The sequence below is a fragment of the Streptopelia decaocto genome, assembly GCF_964273445.1.
Source record: "Streptopelia decaocto genome assembly, chromosome: 3".
NCBI lineage: Eukaryota > Metazoa > Chordata > Aves > Columbiformes > Columbidae > Streptopelia > Streptopelia decaocto.
Genome location: NC_138656.1, coordinates 94,565,217 through 94,585,876, shown reverse-complemented (window position 1 = coordinate 94,585,876; position 20,660 = coordinate 94,565,217). Strand labels below are relative to the sequence as shown.

Genomic DNA, 20,660 nt, shown 5'->3' with positions numbered 1-20,660 from the left:
TCTCTGTCTTCCTTCCACTTCCCTAGACCCTGTGACATCTGACCCGCAGGTCTCCAGCACAGCCACCACCACCCTCTCCTACACTTGACGATTGCACTGACAGGCCACATCCATTAAAGAGCCCATAGGTTTGAACAATCTAATGTTAAAAACAGCAATACTGTCCTTAAAGTTTCTTTCACACAGTCGTATGTGTAAGACACAGCAAAAGACACCTTTTTTTTCTTCCTGTAGTTTCATACTGGCTGTCTTAAACATATATTACCATGAAAAACCACCTAAATGGTATCAAGGCTTCAGTGTCCTTAAGGTCTTCACTCAAGTGTAGTTAAGCACTTGCCCAACCTAAAAAAAGGTGACCATAAAAATGTGACTTTTCTCACATTTCTAGACTTTTTTTCTTGCCAGAACATGGCTAATTAATCCTTATTGGGGTGTGAGGCAAGCAAATTGTTTTCCTGTGTGAAAAACTGCCTGCACGAAGAAGCAGGAGTATATTACTGCCCAGATTGCTGAGGCACCTGGGTAAAGAGGCAGACCCAGATGCTGTGAGGCATTTCACTAATTAAAAAACAATAAAAAAACTCCAAACCAACAGTGACTTGTTACCTGTTTCTTTTGAGAAAATGCATCAGGCATCTTTGATGCATTAGTAATATTTTAATGCCACTTGCAATGCCTACAAACATTCCCTTAAAGCTTGTCACTGTATTAGCCCGACCAATCATGAAAACCAAAATGACCCAAAAGAGCAGAACAGAATCTGCATTTTGTATCTGATCAGTGTGGTGCAAAAATTGGGGTGCCCACAGTTGCTCCTCTGGGGTCCCAAACCCCCTGCCTTGGATCCCGGCTCTTTGCCGCACAGGGGCTGGAATCAGGCACTGCAGGTTCTCCAGGAGATTGAGGTTGCACAGCTACAGGGTTACAGCAATTTTGACATTTAGTACACCGACAATTTAATATAACCACAAAAATAGTGACCTGCATTGGACCAACCAGTAATGAAATCAAGATGTCACTTACAAGAGAAGAGTAGAATTAACTCGTAGGGATTTTACAGGAATGGCATACACAGAATATTTACTTTTAAACATTTATTTTTCATCTTGAGGATTACTGTACATTGTCTTTTTTTTTTCCTTAAAAATATGTTACATTCACTTGAGATCACGATGGTGATAAAAACACTTACGTACGTTATCTGTTTTAACCATTCAGATTCACATGAACTTGCAAATAAGAGTAAGTCACCTATTAGTAACGATGCATCTTTATCCTTGCAATGGGAATGGTATTTCTCCTGATCTGGATTTTTGACCAACTTTAGTCAGTTTTGCTGAACAACATTTATCTCAGGAAGAGAAGAAAGAACACTCACTCCACACATTATCAGTATCATCCGACCACTAGAAACCTGAGAGTGAGTCTAGTTCAGTACCAGGACTCCCCTGTGATGACATTTAGAAAAGCAGCAGGTGCTTGGGTACCATCACTGGGATCCAAGCAGCAAGACTGAATTCCCACAAGGGGGTTCTGCAGTGCAAATCACTAATTCTGTTATTACCTCGTAGCTATCAACTTGAACAGAGGAATTAACAAGTTCAAAGTTCACTGAGTGTTGTGCACGCACCCCCTGAGTAACCTCCAGGCACTACAACACCGTAAGATGCTCAATTCCCTTTAGTGTAACGTACATCTACAGAAGTGCTGCAAAGAAAGACTATGTGTCAGATATGCTGTAGCCCAATAATGGAGAGAAAAACCAAAACCAACACAAATCCTACTGAAGCATAAAAAAACCCTCCAGGAAATCAGACTGACAGTGTGGTAATTCAGGCATTTTGACTCAAAAAGGTAAGCATTGCCTTAAGAAACACTGAAAATAAGAAAGCTCCAAAATTGTCTTATGTGGAATATTTAATTAAAAAAAAAATTAACCACACACACACAAGCACAAAAACCTTAGTGTGATCAGTCTTACAACTTTGAGATCTGTTCTTTCCAGTTGGAAATACATCCCCGCTGGCATTACCGCTTTGCATCAAATGATGCCCCACGCGCTGGGAGAACACCCATTCACTGAATGGACACAACACGGAGCCACAGATGCTTCCGTGTCACACTCTTTAGTAAACGTTTATTTCACCAAGGCATTAAGAGTTACTGAATTTTTCTACTAGTGGTAGCATTACCGGCCGAAAGCAAAGGATTTTGGCAACATTCAGATAATACATCCAATGAGCTACTCAAGAGGTATTAAGAGATAAGAGAAGTGCAATTAGCTTTGTCTCATGGAAAGAAACTTGGTGTCTTGTAGGAACATCTGCTGCTCCCAATGCAGGATGCTGACCTGCCACGGGTGTGACAGCTGTGTCCCCTTCCATGCAGTCTCACAATTGCACAGAGAAGGGCATTGTTAGTACCAGCTCTGCAGCTGGACGTTTTGGTAACCAAAACAATGTTATTTTAATGAGATCGCTTTGAGTGGAGAACAGGGAAACGTCCAAAACAAAAATTACTCCCAAGGGACAAGGCAAGTGCTACGCGTGTAGGCACATCTCTTCATCCAAAAGGCAAGTTACTCCCGCTGAAGGGTGATGAGAACACCTAAGGATCCCTGCAACGTGCACGTCATCTGGTTTACTTCAACACGCTAACCCCAATAAGATAAAAACCAAAATTTTCAATCAGCGCGCATGCAGAGCACTCTCCAAAAAATGCTGATTTGGACAGTCTCCGTCTCAGTCATATTAGAGACCAGGCACTGCAAAGTCACAACAAAGGAAGAGCCACTTTAGATTGAAGACAGGAATGAAATTAAAACTCACTGTTACCCAGTGCTGCAAATATATATTCCTACATTAAAAGCATATGTGTACTGAATTCAAATGTATCCTAAATTTAGCAAGTCTGTCAAGCCTCCACCTATGAAAATTTCTACTGAGTTTTCAGTCCTTAAAACAGAGGTTTATAATGACAGGCCTTAAATACAAATGGCTTATGTAATTGTACAATGTCTGCAGTATAACATGTAATAGTAGAAATGGTCATTATATGTAATACTTACTTTTCAGTACTCTGTACAAAGTCAAACAGGGCAAAAAAAGATGTTTCAGACACTTTTGTTTTTCAAGAAAGATGAATAAAAACTGTGAAAACGACAGATGGACAACAAAATGTAAAAGCTTCCATATTAAAAACAGTTGTCGAACTGGTTCGTGCACACACTCTGACCTGCATCACGATGCTGTAAGGTGGCCCCACGATGTACAATCGTTAAGTCTTATCCCAAGTACCTTGCTTCTTTAATTGCTAAGACAGATAGGACTTGAATCCATTTACACACTCATACAGTGATTAAATGCACTTGTTAAAAAATATAGGCCTTTATCCAAGAGAAAATACGGGAAACATTAGTGACAAACACACAGTTTTGCTGCAAAAGCAAAGGGATGGAGCGCCCTGACAGCCGCCTCCTGGCCAGCAACAGGAGATGCTCTTACAGCTCAGCAAGAAACAAAGTCTAATGTAGTAAACATAAAATAAAGAGTTCAGAGATCTTTAGTGTTTGTGCATAACTTACCACCCACTTCTCCCCCTGCAGACAGTGGGAAAGAGTGCATTTCAGTTTTCGTACTCATCGACTTAAAGACAAAGTCAGTCAAGTCCCCTACATGAATTCACACAGTGAAAAGTCCTTCTTCCAAAAATATACAGCATCGCTCAACTCATTTTCGTTCTCATACACCATTTAAAAAACTATTAAAACTTTGATTTTTTTTTTTTTCCAAGCAGCATATTTTGCATTTGTCACTGGCAGGTTTGTTGTAGAAATCCTAGAAAGTTAAAATTATATCATACCATACAAAACCACGTAAACAAAATGGAGATTTTTTTAAAGGCATGCATGCTCTCAAAGAGGATTAAAAAGTGTTTATTTTTGGTAAATAAAAGATATCTTGCTTAGCATTTTTAAAAGCACCTTAGTGATTTAGGAGCCTAAGTCCAAATAACTTAAATTTAGATTTGAGCTCCTAAACATCTAAATCAATTCTGTGAAATCACTTAAGCACTTGGAGAATTTTTGCCATGTCTCTGATCTTGCAGAATTACATTTTCTGTAACCAGCAGCTGACTTTGAATCTGAGGCAACATTCACAAATGTAATTCAATCAGCTGCATTGTTTTTTGATCCTCCATGTCTTATTTTATGGTATCTATCAACATTTTTCCAAATAAGATAACAATTTTGTGACACCACTTAGCAAGTTCCTTTTTCATAGACAACACAGGATACGACAAATTGGAACAGGAATGTGATTATATTGTATGTTCCTTCTGAATAGCTATTAGTGTCAAAGACTCTGTTATTTGTTCAACCTGTTAACACTGAGAAAAACAAACTTACAAAAACATCTGTAGCACAGCATTAGGTAAAAAGGAGGAGCATTTTTGGCACCATACATTTTAAAATCTAAGCTTTTAGGCCCAAAGTATAGCAAGTGAAATGCACACAGTGGCAGCTGGGAAAGCCGCATCTGAAATGTAGTTAAGTATTTTCTGGAAAATGCTATTTCATGATCGTTAACTGATCTCCAAGTAACATGGAGTTTACACTGGAATTTAGCCTAAATATTCATACCAAATGTTTACATACGTACCTTAGCACTCATATATATTATACAAGTACTACCAGAACTGCCAGAATCCATATTAATATGGTCAAGCATAAAATGTAATGTCTTCTTTTTGCTTTTCATTTATCATCTTTATGTCCCGACTAACTAATTCTAACATCATCTTTGAAATTTAGTTGCAAGGTTGCTATTTTACTTTGGGCCTTAGTGTCATGGTCTGTACCTATTCTTGTGTTATCCGTACATGAAATGTGCTTTGCAATTCAGCAATACTTAGCTCATAGCTCTGTAAATAATTCCCTCACAAGAAGAAGCTTGCCTAATTTTTACAAAGTGCACGGGCAGCCCTGGTTCTGTGTTTTGCCACCAGGTGTCCCACTCACACCCAAAAACGCTGTGATCAGCGAGTTCATATAAACCCGTCCTGTCAAGGATCCCATAGGCACAAGATTTGCTAAAGCACTGGTAAAAATACCTCTGCAGCTGGCTTTACTCTGTATCCAATTGCACAACTTCATCCAATTCACTGGGTTGTTTGTTGGTTGTTTGTTTTTTCCCTCCAAAAGTGGTCTAAAGTATGCTGCAGTTGCTAAAAAGATTTCTGTTTTTCTTGGTCCTCTGTTTGTTCGGTCTAAGGTTGATGACATCTCCACCATTAAGAGTGCTGGAATTCTGGTTGGAGTGACTTCCACCAGCTGTGTTAAAAACACCTACAGAAATTAAAGACAAGAAAAGTATTTGTATTTCTTTACTTCCTGCAGCATAATACATTAGGACTTGAGACACAACAGTTAAGGCACAGTAGTGCCCCTCACATGCACACTCTAGTTTTTAAAGGCTTTGTCTATTTCTGGGTCTGTTTTGCAGCTGAGCATGAAGTAGAGCCAGATGGGATTACCAGCCAGGCGGTATTTAAACCTGGTCTACAATACCTATGCAACTCAACAGCTGCATATGCGCTCACCTGCCTATGGGTATGCTACTAATTTCATGCTAACCAAGTTATGGTTAGCTAAGCAATATAATAAACACAATTTTGAAGTTAGAAACTTTGCTGAGATAAAGGTAGGGAAAAAGCCTGAACAAACGGGAGTGGTTTAAGGAAAATATGTGAACTGACTCAGAAATGTGTTAAAGAAGGACTACACAAGTTCAGTGTTCCCTTACAAAAGGCAGATTACAAAGACATTCTTATTACAGGCCAGATTCTTTCACCGTGAGTCTCCTGCAAATCTGCACCAAGATGAGTAACACTAATACTAATTACATTTAAAAACCCCAACAAGCATCTCTTCTCAAGTCCTTACACAATGTTTTTTTAAACAAATTTAATACAAGGTCACTTCCCAAACGTTTGCTGGAAACTTTAGTAAACTGGTTTGACGATCTTTAACTTTACAGAGTCACAAAGATATTTTACAGAAGAAAAAAGACAATATCCTAAGGTGGGAAGGTAATAATTAGACCCTGATTCACCTTGTATTAACTCCATACGGAAACAAATGAGACCATAAGCTTTTATGGCACAAAATACTGTCTTCTGGGTTTTTTTTTAATACAGTATACATACCAATCTTGTTACTGCTTGTATGTACTAGTTCTGGATCTTCAGATGTTTGTTGCTTGAGCTTCTGAAGATATTTATCAGCCAAATACTTAAAGACTGGAAAGTTAAAAAGAAAAAAGATACATCAGAGTATGCTTAAAAATAATCTTCAAATCAATAATAATACCTTCATGTCAAAATTCTGTGTGGTGACAAAAGTGCATTTGACACCATAGGTTTAGCACAATCTGGTTAAGTGATTCTCTCTCAGCTCAGTACCTGAGCAGAACCCACATTAGTCCAGGGTCTACCCAGGTTTGCCATATGAGGGTCTTGCAGAGCAGAAAGAAACATCTCAATACTCCTGTAATAAAGCTGGCACATACATATTGCCAAATGTTCCAATTCATGCAACTTGGAACTTTTTAAAATTATGATGAGTTTTATATATATGTGTGTATATACATATACATATATATATATGTATATACACACATATATATATTGCAAGAAGCCTTAGAATAATATCAGTCATGTAAACTAAGGCTATTAATAAAACTTGGCAGCAACATTTTAATGATTAACTAAAGCTATCCTCATTTGTATTAGGGTATAGAAAGTCTACCTAGGATTCTGAAAAAATCTACAACGATTGAGGAATTTTCAGGACCCATATATGTTGTGATTATTTATATTTGTAATTGATAACTCATATGAAGATGATACAGAAACATTTTACATTTTCTCTCATAGATTTTTTTTTCCAAGGTGAATGACATTAACAGAGGAGAAACAATTAGTTTACTATTAAGTTCGCCCGAGTAAACAAAAGTTATCAGAGACTATAACTCATGATTATTCAAAGCTACCCCACAAAAGAAAGTGACTGAATTTTATAAAAGGACTCTTACAAAATGAAATATATACATCAAAAAGTGGTACTTGGGAACTAGTAAAAATATCATCAGTAGACGAAAGACTGCAACAGGTCCAATCTTTTAATGTACTTTATTTAAATATACCAAACTATGAAATAATTGTCTATATAAATTGTTCATTAACTATTAATAACTACAAAATAATCTGTTTGAGAATTTGTATGTTGTAATAGTTGAACTTCTATGTATAATTTTTTTTAAAAGCTCAGTGCTTACTGACAGTCATTAGAACTAAGCAACCTTAACAGATTGGCACTTCTGAAGATCAGCACTGTTTGTGGAAGAGAAAGGAAAGACGCTGGTATCAAGTGACTTTAGACATGTTTGAAGCGCACTGCTAAGAAACACAAACAGCATTGCCAACCGCACACAACACGGGAAGCGCTGGAGGGACACTGAGTGCACAGAGCAGCGGGCAGGACAGACGCCGGCTCCGCTCCATCCCCTACCTTCCGTCACGTTCAGGTCTTCCTTCACAGACGCTCTGTAGAACCTTAATTTTAGCTTTTTTGCCAGTGCTTCTGCCTCTTCACTGCACAAGAGAAGAAGACTTCGTAAATACTAATTTGTATTATTTGCCAGCATTTACTCTTACAGACAAAATGCTTCGTGCTGAGATAAACATGGCAAGGTGGGTTAAGAAACTCCAACAAAAAATACCCGATCCTTGATTTCTTTACAATATCTCCACTATAACAAGAAACTATTTTACATACAGTTTCTGTATGGCCAAAAGTAATTACTTCTCAATATTTATTGACTTCATTAACTAAAATTTCCCAAGGATTCAATGACAGGTGTCAGTGAAAATAAAAAGGAAGGAGGCTGTAATTAACAGCACTAGAATCAGAACAATTACCGTGCAAAGTCAAAACAACAACAACAAATTAATCCTTATGTATATTTTAATAAAGCAGTAGACTATGCAATCTGATGAATGTAGAGATTAAATAAAGAATTGCTTTTTTTCTGTGACGTGAAAGAGAACTGGTGGAAAATTTTAAGGAAAAGCTGACGAAATTTATGAAAACTTCACCAAGGCAAATCACATCATCAGAAAGATGAAACTACTGAGGCAGATGGAGTATGCTGAGAACAAAACCTGAGGGACATACCATGAATAAAGGAGTTCAAATGCAATTTTGCTTTTCCTTTGAAAAATCCTCAGTATTCTTTGCAGAGGGAGTAGAAGCTGATTTATGCAATCAATGATAGCAAACAGAGAACAAAGAAAGCCAGTGCAGGAAACAACAAAAAGAAGAAATAATTTAAATCTCTCAAGAAGATGTAGAAATAAAGAAGTGGAGAATGATCAACATCATGCAATATTTTCTACATGTTATGCTGGGGTAAATAAAAGTTAGTATTTGTTAAGCTGAAATTGGCCATATATACAAGGGTAAAATGAACTGACAGTAAAATCTGTAACGAAAAATATAGTGAAGGATTAGCACCATGCAGTTCGAGAACATTAACAGACACGTACTTCTGTAGAGTTATATTGTTTTGATAAAAACAAGCAATAAAAGCAAATTAGGGAAAAGCAAAGCAAAGCTTATTAAGATATTTTAATCAAACAAACTGTTTAATACTACTTCATCATTTCAGCAAGCATTCTCTAGCCAAACTAGGCAATAACTTCACTGATGCACAGCACAGCTCAACAGGAACTGTCAATTTTAAGAGGAGAGAAACGTTACGGTTTTAGAATTTCTGATTAAAAAAAAGATAAAATCATACCATGGCACAACCAAACTCTTGACGCTATTCTATTTTTTTGGCTGACACTTCAGAAGGTGGCATGAAGCAGACAGCTTCGAGCTTGGCAAGCACATCTCCCCCAGGAACTATTACACCCTCATGCAGCAATACCTGTCCCTTGTGCTTCTAGGGCACGTTTTCATGCAGGGCACACGTTTGACAACCAATATCATAAGTCTTCACCAGAAACTCCCGCGGATTTTTTTTTAAACATGTATCTACAGGGGACATATATTGTTCTTTAAGCAGTAAGATAAAGCTCCTACTTCTTAATACAAGAGTCATCAAGAAGATCAATCTTATTTTGCACAAGAACCGTGGGAATATCTCCAACTTCAGTCATGACTTTCTCTTTCCAGGTAGGGATTGCTTTGAAGGACTCTCTGTCAGTTGTAGAAAACACAAGAACACAAGCCTGGGCTCCTAAAAAATACACAATTACAAATACAAATCAACCAACCAACATTAAAAAACAAAAAACCAAAACCCCAAACAAACAAATAAAACAAACAAACAAACTCCCTCCACATAAAGTATTTCAAATGAGGGATTTTTCCAGTTGCTCCCATTAAAGTGCCCAGCTTGTGTCAAACCAATGGTCACAATTGCCATATTATTTTGATTGTTATACCCACTCTTCACGATGGCTACAGATCTGTTACCTTTCAAGCTATTTCCAGCAGGGTGAATGCACGCAGGGGAAAGGAATAGGAGGGAGTGTGGAAAGGCTGGAAAAAGGGAAAGGGAGGTTTGCTTATTGCTCACTGTTTTCCAGACAGCTTAATGGAGGCCAGAACGCAAATATTTTTCTGCATGCAGTATCTGTAAAGCACACTTCATGTTATTCTTCGTGCTACAGTAATTTGGATTTTGAAGAAAGAAAACTTAGTTCTCAAAGAAAGTTGTGATTATTTCAAGTAAATTGTCTGGTAGCTTTTTGGAGAAAATAGGTATATTTCTAATTCATACTTATTCTATCACAACACTATGATAAATTATACAAAATGGTTTGTACCATTTTTGTTATGGTTTTGTAACAGCCTTAACAATAGTTAAAACCCACAGATACTGAGAAAATAATTCCACAGCTTAAATATTAGTGAATGGCCTTCTGACTGTCCAGTAGCCCTTTGTTATCTTCAAGAAACTACTTTTCTTTCCATATAAACACCTGGAGAAACACTTTATTATTTATATGCCTTTAATATATTTGATAGATAGTTACAGAGTGTAAAAGGGATAGATAAGGTGTTTGAGACTCTAATGTTCCCTTGTGATGAATATCCCAATTAATTACATACAGCATGAAAAATTATTTCATCAGTATGAATTTTGTTTCATCTATGGCTTTCACCAAGTATCCCCCATCCTTGTACTATTTTTGTCTTCATATTTCTTTCACACAAAGCACTCAAGTTATTTTATTAGGTTTCATTTTATTTAGCTTTTTCAAAGCTAAGTTCACGCTATCTTTACAAAATTTTCCTACGCTCTTTAACATTCTTTCACATGTCATTAAGACCCTTCTGGTATAGTTTTGCACAGAATAATAAGAATTGCCCTCAGAATTTCAAATCAGGGTCTACCAATAAAATAGTAGCAATGTAGTCTTCCATAATTTTCCCTGTTATTTGTGTTCTAAAATTTTGTTTGTTTCCTCTGATGTCCACAGCATGTTCTAATGTATGCAATTATCCTGATGCAGTTCCACTTGGGTGTACAATTAATTATTATTTCAAAAGCAGGTTAGTTTGCATTTATCAATGCTGAATTTAAAGACTGTTTTGCAATCTAGCTTAATAAAGCCTCTCAAGTTCTTCACTCTAATGGAGATGAGAATGTTTATTAAAAGACTATCACCATTTGTAAACATCATCTTGTTCTGTGTTATGGCTAGGAATTCTATTGTAAAGTTTCCACTCTAAGACACTTTGAGTTCATCTCTCTCCTTTCACTCATTCCTCCTGAATGCTAAAACATGGAGATAGATAACTTTGCAAAAGTAAGTTCAGAGGGAAAACTCCTAGCATGTGGTAGGTTAAAAGGGGATGACATAAAGCATCAGACCTCCTTATTCAATTTACATATGATACTCGTAGAATGCAGCGGACAGGGACAATAAAAATAACTCAGCCTGGCCACAGTGCTTTTTAAAGAGAATCATATTATAGGCTCTAATTAGAAATTGAACTGAAATATTTTTTAGGACCTTCAAGATGCTGGCATTTAGAGGTTCTCTCCAGGAAATTAATAAACAACAATAAAAGAAAGCGTAATCAACAACTACAAATCTGTACAGTGGTGTAACTCTGTATTTCCAAATGTCTGCTGAAGGTTTTGATCACCGGACTGTAAGAAATATCATCATTTACTAATCAAATAACCATGCACAATGCTTATTTAGGAAGATAAGAACAAAAGTAGTACTCCTCTCATGCTCAATTCAAACGCTATCAAATGTGATGTTCCTGAAAGTATGCTTTAATATGGGGCAGAAGTTAGTATGGCAACAGAGTTCAACAGAACATGCTGCAGAGCAGAGATCTTCCTCGGTATATTGTCTCAGAATATTGCTAAATACTCAGTATTTTTAATAAGAACATAAACACGTTTAAGAAATTATAATGCCTATGTAGGAGCTCTAAGGAGAAAAAACAAAGATAAACCTCAGGATTTAGGCATGTAAGCACCTTTCTGTATGCAGCGACTGACAGTATTCAAGAGTCAATAATATCATTGGCACACTCATCCACTGCAAATGGAGTCACACACCACCTCTGTCGTACAACACACCGTGTACAACAGACACCAGCAGCAAAGGCACTGGAGTGTCAGACACAAACACAACAGCTAAAAACAGGATGTTCTCTATGAATATTTTAAATCAAAGTTCTTTTGTAAGAAGCTGTTTCATAAAGCTACTTTAAAGTACTGAAAAAAGGACACTTTTTTTGTGTGCAATTACTGAGTTGATAACCCCTGTATCTTTATTTTAAAAAGGTTCCAACTGGTTGCAGAATCAATTATATGATATCCATACCTAGACTAATTCAGTAAAAAAATAAAAGAGCAGTGCCAGCATTCTATTTGATTTAAGGAGAGCATACACTTGTCAGCTGCGTAAGTCTCGAAGATCCTCAGCAGACTATCCCATCTTCATAGACTCTTGTAACTGTATTTTCTCCTTTCACAATGGCACAAAGCCTACGTAACAGAAAATGTGCAAAGAAATTCCCTGTCACAAGCAGACTCAAACAGGGCCTTACACTTGGCACCTATTCATTTCACTTTTCTATTCTTTCCCTCAACTTTTCCAGACTATGACAGAAAACACACTTTCACTGTAAAACTGATGGTGGCTTGTTGAATCTTAAACTGAGATCAAAATCAGCGATCAGTGATATCACTCCAGAAGTTCTTGTTTACTGTTGATAAATTCTGTGGATCCCAGCTGTCTTTAACAGGCTTAGCAGGGTGCCAGGTCTCACCAACAGTATCCAAAAGAGGGCTGCCTTGTTCCAAATTGGACTAGCAAAGTCTTGCAGCCCTCCCATTACCATAGTTACTACAGTTGAAAGTGACTGACAAGAGCAAGGTAGAGCAATGTTATGATGGCTTGTGAAATATGAAGCCCAACTATTGTGCGATAAAATGAGGAGCCTGAGAACTTGACTAACCAGCAAATGAGTAACAGACTAATGAGCAATATGTCTGTTTTCCATCAAAAACCTTACAAGGGTCTACTCAAGATACCAGTGGTAGTGGATGGAAGAGGATGCATGCACAAAGAAGTGATGAAATACTGCTGTAAAAAAAATCCTTAACATGGACAGAAGAGACAGTGCTGCTAATGACAGCCACTTATGCATGTGCTTAGCATATGAACAAAGCACCTAGCCAATCAGAAAATGTGTGACTTCCATCGGATGCTAACTGGTAAGAAGATGCATGATACAATATAAAAAAGAAATTATTAAATACATACAAAGCTTCCTTCAACTCTGTGAATTTAGGCTGCTGGACTTCTTGTGCTGTGTGATCACGGGCATGCACCTACACCCGCTGCACGTGTTCGCCTGTACATAGAAAACCACATGACAAATTCAGCTCCAATTTTGTTTCTCTGCAAGGCTAAATAAATTTGGTCCCCGGACAAGAAAGGCTCAGAAAACACACTCTGAAGCCTTCGTTGTGTGACCACTGATGAGCAGGTGACTCCCAAAGAACTGACAATACACAGTGTTGCAGGAGAGTACATAAGACCTAGTGTAATAATAGTGGGACAGTGACCTGCGGGAGAGGCAGACCTTAAAGTAACAGCCAGCATCTACCTTACCTATCTTAGAGGGGTCCTCCCTTTATCAGCAATAACTGGCAATGAAATCTTTGCATTTCCAAAGTAATCTTGACCTTCTGCTTCTACAATACTGTGCTTGCACACTTGACACTAAACCAAAATTGCACTCCAGATTCTTCTAATTTCCCCTGTCCTTCATGAGTCAAAGTCCCGTGCAGAACAGTCACTGTATCTAATAGCTTGAACTCTTAATGTATCTGTCATACTGTCTACAATGCGCATCCACAACATGACTACGTTCTACTTCACAGTAGCCTCTTTGGTATAAAGATCATGAAGGTAGCGATCTAACTGTACTATGCTGGGCACAAGTCAGGAGCAAGATTTCAAGATACTCATGAAGATTTTGGTTTTTTAACCACCAGACTGCTTGTGTTGAGGCCAGTAAGTGTACCTGAAAGCTCTTCTGAACACTCTGTATTTTAGCATATCAGTCCCAGTCATTAGGAGAAAAAGGCCAGGAGAGTAAGAAAGAAGCTCCAACAGAATCAGGTGCTACCTTCTAAAATTCATATACTCAACTTGTCAGGTGTAATGTAACAGAATGGTCTATTTCCACATGAGGACTAAAAAAAAAAAAAGAAAAGAAAGATCTTTCTCTGAAGACACGGTAATCATCAGTTAGGAGCAACAACTAGAAATACTACAGACAAAAAGCCTCTTAGTTGACAAAACAATAATGAAATATAAAAAGGTCAGAGGACTACACCACCCTGAAACAGCACAGCATAACTATTATTTTATCTCTAAATGAGGTAATTTTATAAACACAGCAATATGCGTTCCCCAGCCATCAAGTAATTAGTTTGACAACAGCTGAATGATGGAATCTTTGCCAAGTCATTCATATCTGTCATGTTGAAAAGAAAAAAGGAAAGATTTTCACAACCACTGTTAAATTATATGCAAAGAAAGCCTAAGTATGCAATTTGTAACTGGCTAAATAGATGAACTGCCTTTATAAGGCTGAATAATACAATTCCTGTTTTAGGAAGTAAATCCCATTTCCTTGTCACTCTTTTGTGTTAACGCGTTTGAAGCAGTCTGTACTAGCAATACTGCCTAGCAAACTATCTTTCTAAGAAGACTGGTGGATTTTTCTTCCCTTGGGTTAATTTCTAAGTGGCCCCACCATAGCTTTTGGAACATTTATAAATACATGTCCTACAGAAAAAAAAAAACACTTTTAGCAGGAAAATATAAATTTGCATTTGATTGTTTGAATGGCTACATTCTGTGCAGTTTCTGTGCAGATATTTGTCTCATATTGTTCTATGTTTTTGAAGGGCACTACCAAGCATCCTGCATTAAGTGGCACTTAAATAAGGCAAAGAACTTGCATGAAGGAAAAAAATATTTAAGAACTGCAAAAGGTGAACTAAACTTACTTTGCACATACATGAATTAACTAAAATTCTTAATACAAAGACAGGAAAATATCTTAGAGATGTGCAGACCAAAAACCCATCACCAACTGCCAAGTAACAAACATGGTATTTTCACCTCTGTAGTAGGCCTTAGTTATTGCATCAAACTCTTCTTGACCCGCAGTGTCCCACAACATCAGCCTGACGTCTTCATCATTAACTCTGAAATAAACGACAGTTTTGTAATCAATACAGTGAACAAGATCAATTCAAAACAACTGAGCTGGAAATACTTCCCTGTCCACAATATAAGAGTAATCCAAGTCAAATTTTACTTGATTTAAAGATAATATAACAATATTAATAGTGGTTCACCTCCACAATTTACTATGGCAATAGTCCCTCAATTACGTTACATGCTCTTTACTGACAATCTGTATTACATTTTCCCTAGACCTCTTCCTCTACATTTCCCTCTACAAGGAAAAACAATATAGACATCAAAACTTAAGTGCCTGAATAATGGTCCTTTCACGTTTTTAATCAGCTTACAGAATTTCTAGAATTTTCTTACTTCTCATTCCCATAGTATTTTCCATTTTATCAAACATAATTAGCTATTATCTGCTCATATTGCATAAAAAGGCTGAATGTGTAGCATATTTCATTATTTTTATCTATACTAGCTAACAAATTTGCGTAATTGTTTTATCATAAGCACTTCCACTTCTTCCATATGAAATTACAAAAAAAGGGAAAAGCTTAGTATGATAGAGGTTCCAAATTTTATTTATAATTCTACATCTTGGATGGAAAACAGAGTGATACAGTTTTAGCCCACACTGCAAAAGACAAAACAACTCCCTTTGCTGTGCTTCAGAAACAGCAGGCCTTGTCTTTCAAGCCTTCACAAGTCTTAGGATTACAACAGAACAAAGGAATAGCGAGAAAGTTAAAAAAATCAATATTATGGCATCTGTTTAATACATACTGGATTTGTCTTTCCAGGAAATCTACACCAATAGTTTTCTTGTAGTCTTTTGTAAAAATCCCCTTGCAATATCGCTGAATCATACTGGACTTCCCAACAGCTCCATTTCCTACTACTACCACCTTGATGGCCACCTCCATATCTTCTTCCAACATCTTTGTGTTTCAGGTGACTCTCTGGCTTATCAGGAAACTATTGATCCTTTAAACAAAGCAAATAGCTATGTTTATAAAAATGCTGTGAATAGAAAGCAAGAGGAAAGATGATCACACATTAGGATTCACACAGAAGAATTTGTTTCTAGCTCTGCCACAGATTGCTTAAGTGACCTCAGGCAATTTATTCAAGCAGCCTGCACTCTGATTTGCCACTTATTAATTGGAAATTAATATAACTGTTCACAAAAAACATCTTCCCACTGTACGAATGGATTGTCATATGTTGATTATGTTCCTGATGCTCCACTGCTAACATGTGCAAGATGCTCTACCAATCAACCTAGTGTGTATCCTGAGCCTGAAGTACGGTAACTTCTCACTTCAGCCACTGTTCTCTTACACCCAGTTCAGACATCACCACCTGACACCAACACTGATGCTTTGAAGACATAAACCTATTTATTTCTGTGATTATATCCTTTTCTCCAGTTCTTATGACCTTGTCTAAATTTGCCTTTCTGGGAAAGTACATTTGAAAAAAAATAAAACAACAGTGCGCTTTTTTTTTTTCTTTTGCATGTGAGTCAAAACACTAAATGTATTAACTATTTTTGGACAATTCTGAAAATTATGCATTTTCAAAAGGTGATTTCTTTAAACCAGAAAATAAATAATCCAACTGTTTTAATCCTTTAGACAATTTATCTTATTAATAATACACAAGTTATTGACATTTTAAAAGTCTGTATAGCATTATGTGTGAGCATAACCCCACATCACACAGCTACTGCAGGGGAAATACCTGATTTCCCTCCGATGTAATTTCACTTGCACTGGAGGCAAAGCCAAGTCACTTAAGTATACAGTCAAAGCTCACACTGCAAGTGGTTACAGTGGACATGGAGATATTTATATCAACTAAAATCCCAATGTGCAAAAATTCAAAATAATATATTTGCATTACTGTAGAGGTATTTCATATACGTTTTGCTGGTGGGTTTGGGTTTTTTTTGAGGAAGAAACGCAGGCGCACAGAAAAGCTAAGTTTCCCCAGGGGTTTGCTGGGCTTTCATCACAGGAACACTTCGCATCTGCAGGGCAGCGAATTTCCTCCCGTGGGTGACAAGCCACCCCCTTCCACAGGAGAGGACGGACACCCCTACACCGAACACCCCCGTGCTGGGAGAGCTGCGCCACCCGATACCCCGCCCGGCTCACCGGCAGCTGATGTTTTATTCAGAAAGGACTGCTTTAGTTGCATTCAACGTTGGCATTCAGGACATTTTAAGCGAGCACCTACGCGCCAGGGGACACCCGCCCGGTGGTCTCGGCGTCAGGAGCCCCCGCGGCCGCTGCCGGCTCTGCCCGGGGGCGCCGCCGCGGTGAGGGCGGAGGCTCGGGCAGCCGCCCCGGCCCCCTCCCGCGGCCGCGGCCCCTCCGGCGCCCGCCCCGGCGCCTCCCCGGCCCCGCTCCCCGGCAGCCCGCCCAGCCCAGCCCGGCAGCACCTCCCGCCTTGGAGCACCCGCAGCCGCCGCCGGGGCCCCGCTGCCCTCCCGCCCGCGGCCCCTCTCACTGACCGCCGGCGGGAGCGGCGTGGGCGGCGGCTCCGCCGCAGCGACGGCGAGTGAGGACGGCGGAGGAGGGAACGCAAGATGAAACCGTTCGCTAGGGCCGACTCAACCCGGACGCACAACCCGGCTCCCCCCGCCCGGAAACGCCGTCAGGAGCGGGGGCGCCGCCGGGGAGGTGCCCGCCCGCTGCCTCCGCCCCCGCGGCGGCGGTCCCGGTGGGAAGGCGGCGGCTCAGCCGTCGTCGGGGCCGGACCGGGCCGGGCGCGGAGCTGGGGGCTGGCCGGGAGCCCCTCCCGTGGGGTTTGGCTTCGGGCCCATTGGCTGCCCGAGCTGGGGGAGAGGGGGTGGATGGGATCTGCCTGTGAAAAGCTTTTGTCTGCGTTTCTGAGGTAAATCCCGCACAAGGTTGATATTCCCGCCACCAGGTGCGTTCATCCCTGCTTCATTCCCTGCCCGGCGGCCTTTCTTCCTTACCGCATTTTCCATGGGAAATAAAACTCTGTGTGAGCTTCCATGGGCTTTCCTCAGGGTTTCACAGCCATCGCTGAAGGCAGCTGCCGTTCTGTGGGCAGCACCCAGTGTTTTGACCGAGGTGTGGCTGTGCCAGGTCTCACTCCCATCACCGTGGCATGTCGCCTGCCAACTCCCACACTTCATATGAAGTAGAATATGATAGGTTTTAGCATAACTGTAGATGTGATAGTCTTAAGATCTGAAGTTTGGTGAGAACTGCTTTTCACAACTGAGGTCTCCATCCCTGTCCCAGGCATCCCAAGGCTACGTCTTCCCTCTAGAGTCAATTGGTGTTGCCTGTGCCTAAGTAAGTACCTTTTGGATGAGTGCATTTTGTGGCTACACCTCAAAAGTATAGCTAAATTTTACACGTGGTTTTTATTCTGAAATTTTTGCTTTTCTTTTGTTAATGCTGACCCCAGTGGCACTCGGAGTGTCAGAGTCCGTCTGATGCCAGGGCATGTGTGTGCCAGAAGGCCTTGAGTTAGGGAGACCTCCTATGAACTCTTAAGAGAAATTTGTTACCTGCCTAATACCGAAGTAGTTATGTCAGAAATGCTCCTTATTGTACTTCCCTGCTTTCATCATGAGAGCTGTGAGGTGTACGGCTGGGATTCATCTCACTTAATACCTATGTTCTAAACTTTGGTATGATATGGTACTGTAAATGCACAGACTCCAGCAATTCAGAGATGCTAAACCATTCCAGCATGTCTTATGGGTATATGGTGAGCAATTCAGGAAACGATTCTTACCATGTTCCACAAGGGAAGAGAGGAATGGAGGAACAGATACATTCACAGATTTCAAGGTTTTAGCTTATATGTGTTGATGACTTATGATGAGATCAGCCAGCTGTGTGACTTGTTCACAACTCAAAAATGGTATCTCTTTTCAGTTTGTCTAAATTAAAGTTCCAGTCGCTGTGTCCTACTACATCTTTTCATGGAGACTGACTAGCCACGTACTCTTTGATGCCTTTTCCATTTACAGGTACCAGGACGCACTAATGAAATCAGCTCTGAACCTTCTTTTCAACAAACTGGTTATCCCGAGCCCTGTAAGACACCTATCACAATGCTAACTTTTCAGCATCTAGATCACTTTCTGTGACACTCCTTTTAACACTTTTCATTGTTTCAGTGTTATAAGCAGATACACCAAATTAGGAAGCGAATTATACCAAAATAGTCTTCTAGTAGTAGATGTACAGAGGTGAGGCAGCTACCTACCTTCTACTTTGCATTCCCCTTTGCAGACCCCCAAAAGTTCTTGCTAATCCCTTTTGCCATACCATTTCACCAAGCTTTCCTGTTCCGACAGTTTTCTGCATGTTCTGACGTGATTACTGCTTTCCAGGGCTTTTTTCTTAACATAAACATATAGCCCATATTACTTTTTTTTTTTTTTCCAGATGTAGTATGATGCAGTTAGCTATAATGGAATTATTTTCTTTGACTGCAAGGCAAATCAAATTGATCTATAACAGGAAAGTAATGTCGCACTTTATTAAAGTCATCTGTTAATGGCAAGCTTTACATGAATATCATTGTTTGATTAATCAATAAAAATGTTAAATAATCTTTCACTAAGAGTCCTTGGGAGTCTCATTAGAGTCACTTTAGTTACTGATATCTCCTTAATCACAACTAGGCTTTAAAATCTCTCAGTGAGCCAATTTAATGCATCTGCTGCATGCCCTGTTTATTCCACATGATGTATGTATTTCAGTCAATGCCATCCTGAAAAAGAAGAAAAAAAAAGAAAAAAGAGGCAGCCACTTCTTGAAATAATTTCTTTCCTGCGAAATTAGTTGGACTTCTGGTCATTGTATCTTTGCTAACGTGGTGAAAACTTTTCCATTTATATGTGTTTATATTTTATTATCTTAAATCCCTTTAAAGTTGGATTTTACTGTAGTTGCTTATATAGAATACCTAGTAGCTGAACTGCATGTTAATAACATTAAGATCATACAGCTGAAGGTAGAACATGAGGGTCAGAGACACAGATGAATGGTGATGTGCTCCTTTGAGTGGATAACTAAGATCACCAGTTCCCATAAGCCCCTAAATGTAGAGGGGTGACAGTGGACCTTGCCATATGATTCTTTGCAATTCAGCATCTCAGACTCATACACAGAAGCAATCCAGACTTTAAGAAAGGTTTGGAACCCAAGGTTTGCCTCTCAAATCTACCACCACTGATATTCTTAATTACTCCTTATTTTGTCTCTCTTCTGCCCCCCGTTACAAAGCCTTGCAACCCCAACCTACCATTTCTATTGTTATCACATATTTTTGTAGACTGTATGTATTTTTCTCTCTGTGATATCAGAACAACTAGTTTTCCAAACAATGCCTGTAAGGAATTATCTGAGTAGCCTAAAATAAAAATTATCTCAAGCTTTTCATTAGATTCTCAGCTTGCACATCACGCCCAATATAGTGCCTTCTCAAAGTAGTTTTATGTTTTCTTTGTTTCATTAAACACAATCTTTGCTGAAAGTTGGAGAAAAAAGGTACAACCCAACCACAGGAACATCTAGATATGAGAAAAGTCATTCATTTGAATGCCACAGTGTAAAAATGTCAGTAGCTATGCGGTATTTTTTTATGGGAAGTCTGTCTGTGAAATAGAAAGTTCAATTTTTTAATCAATATTTGTTGCATTTTTGACACTGAAAATCTATTCTACAAATCATCCAGTTTTGCTTGGCATCTAAATGAAAAAACAGGCAAAAAAAAGTTCTTAGAAGCTGCACCATTTTTCATTGCCATTTGTTTTTAATTTTCATGCTTTCCGTTTGTATATCATA

At 38.9% G+C, this 20,660-nt stretch overlaps 1 protein-coding gene across 2 annotated transcripts; it reads right to left on the bottom strand.

Annotated features, from left to right (window-relative positions):
* Positions 1-996: 996 nt before the first annotated feature.
* RAB23 (RAB23, member RAS oncogene family) lies at positions 997-17,463 on the bottom strand. 2 transcript variants are annotated; one of them, XM_082048633.1, is made up of 7 exons: positions 17,336-17,463; positions 15,601-15,801; positions 14,746-14,831; positions 9,152-9,308; positions 7,574-7,656; positions 6,211-6,303; positions 997-5,350 (listed from the first exon to the last, which is right to left on the bottom strand). In XM_082048633.1, exons 2-7 carry the CDS (start codon positions 15,753-15,755, stop codon positions 5,211-5,213), a joined length of 714 nt encoding a protein of 237 aa, XP_081904759.1. In that variant the 5' UTR covers positions 15,756-15,801; positions 17,336-17,463; the 3' UTR covers positions 997-5,210. The 2 variants fall into 2 exon arrangements, with proteins under 2 accessions (XP_081904759.1, XP_081904760.1); XM_082048634.1 differs by having other exon boundaries at positions 15,601-15,837; positions 17,336-17,462.
* Positions 17,464-20,660: the final 3,197 nt, after the last annotated feature.

Coding starts and splice junctions, on each gene's coding strand:
- RAB23 (XM_082048633.1), bottom strand. CDS start 15,755: ATGTTGGAAGAAGATATGGAGGTGGCCATCAAGGTGGTAGTAGTAGGA. Junction 7,657..9,151: donor GATGACTCTTGTATTAAGAA/GTAGGAGCTTTA, acceptor TCTCTTGTGCAG/TGAAGAGGCAGAAGCACTGG. Junction 6,304..7,573: donor AGACCTGAACGTGACGGAAG/GTAGGGGATGGA, acceptor TTAACTTTCCAG/TCTTTAAGTATTTGGCTGAT.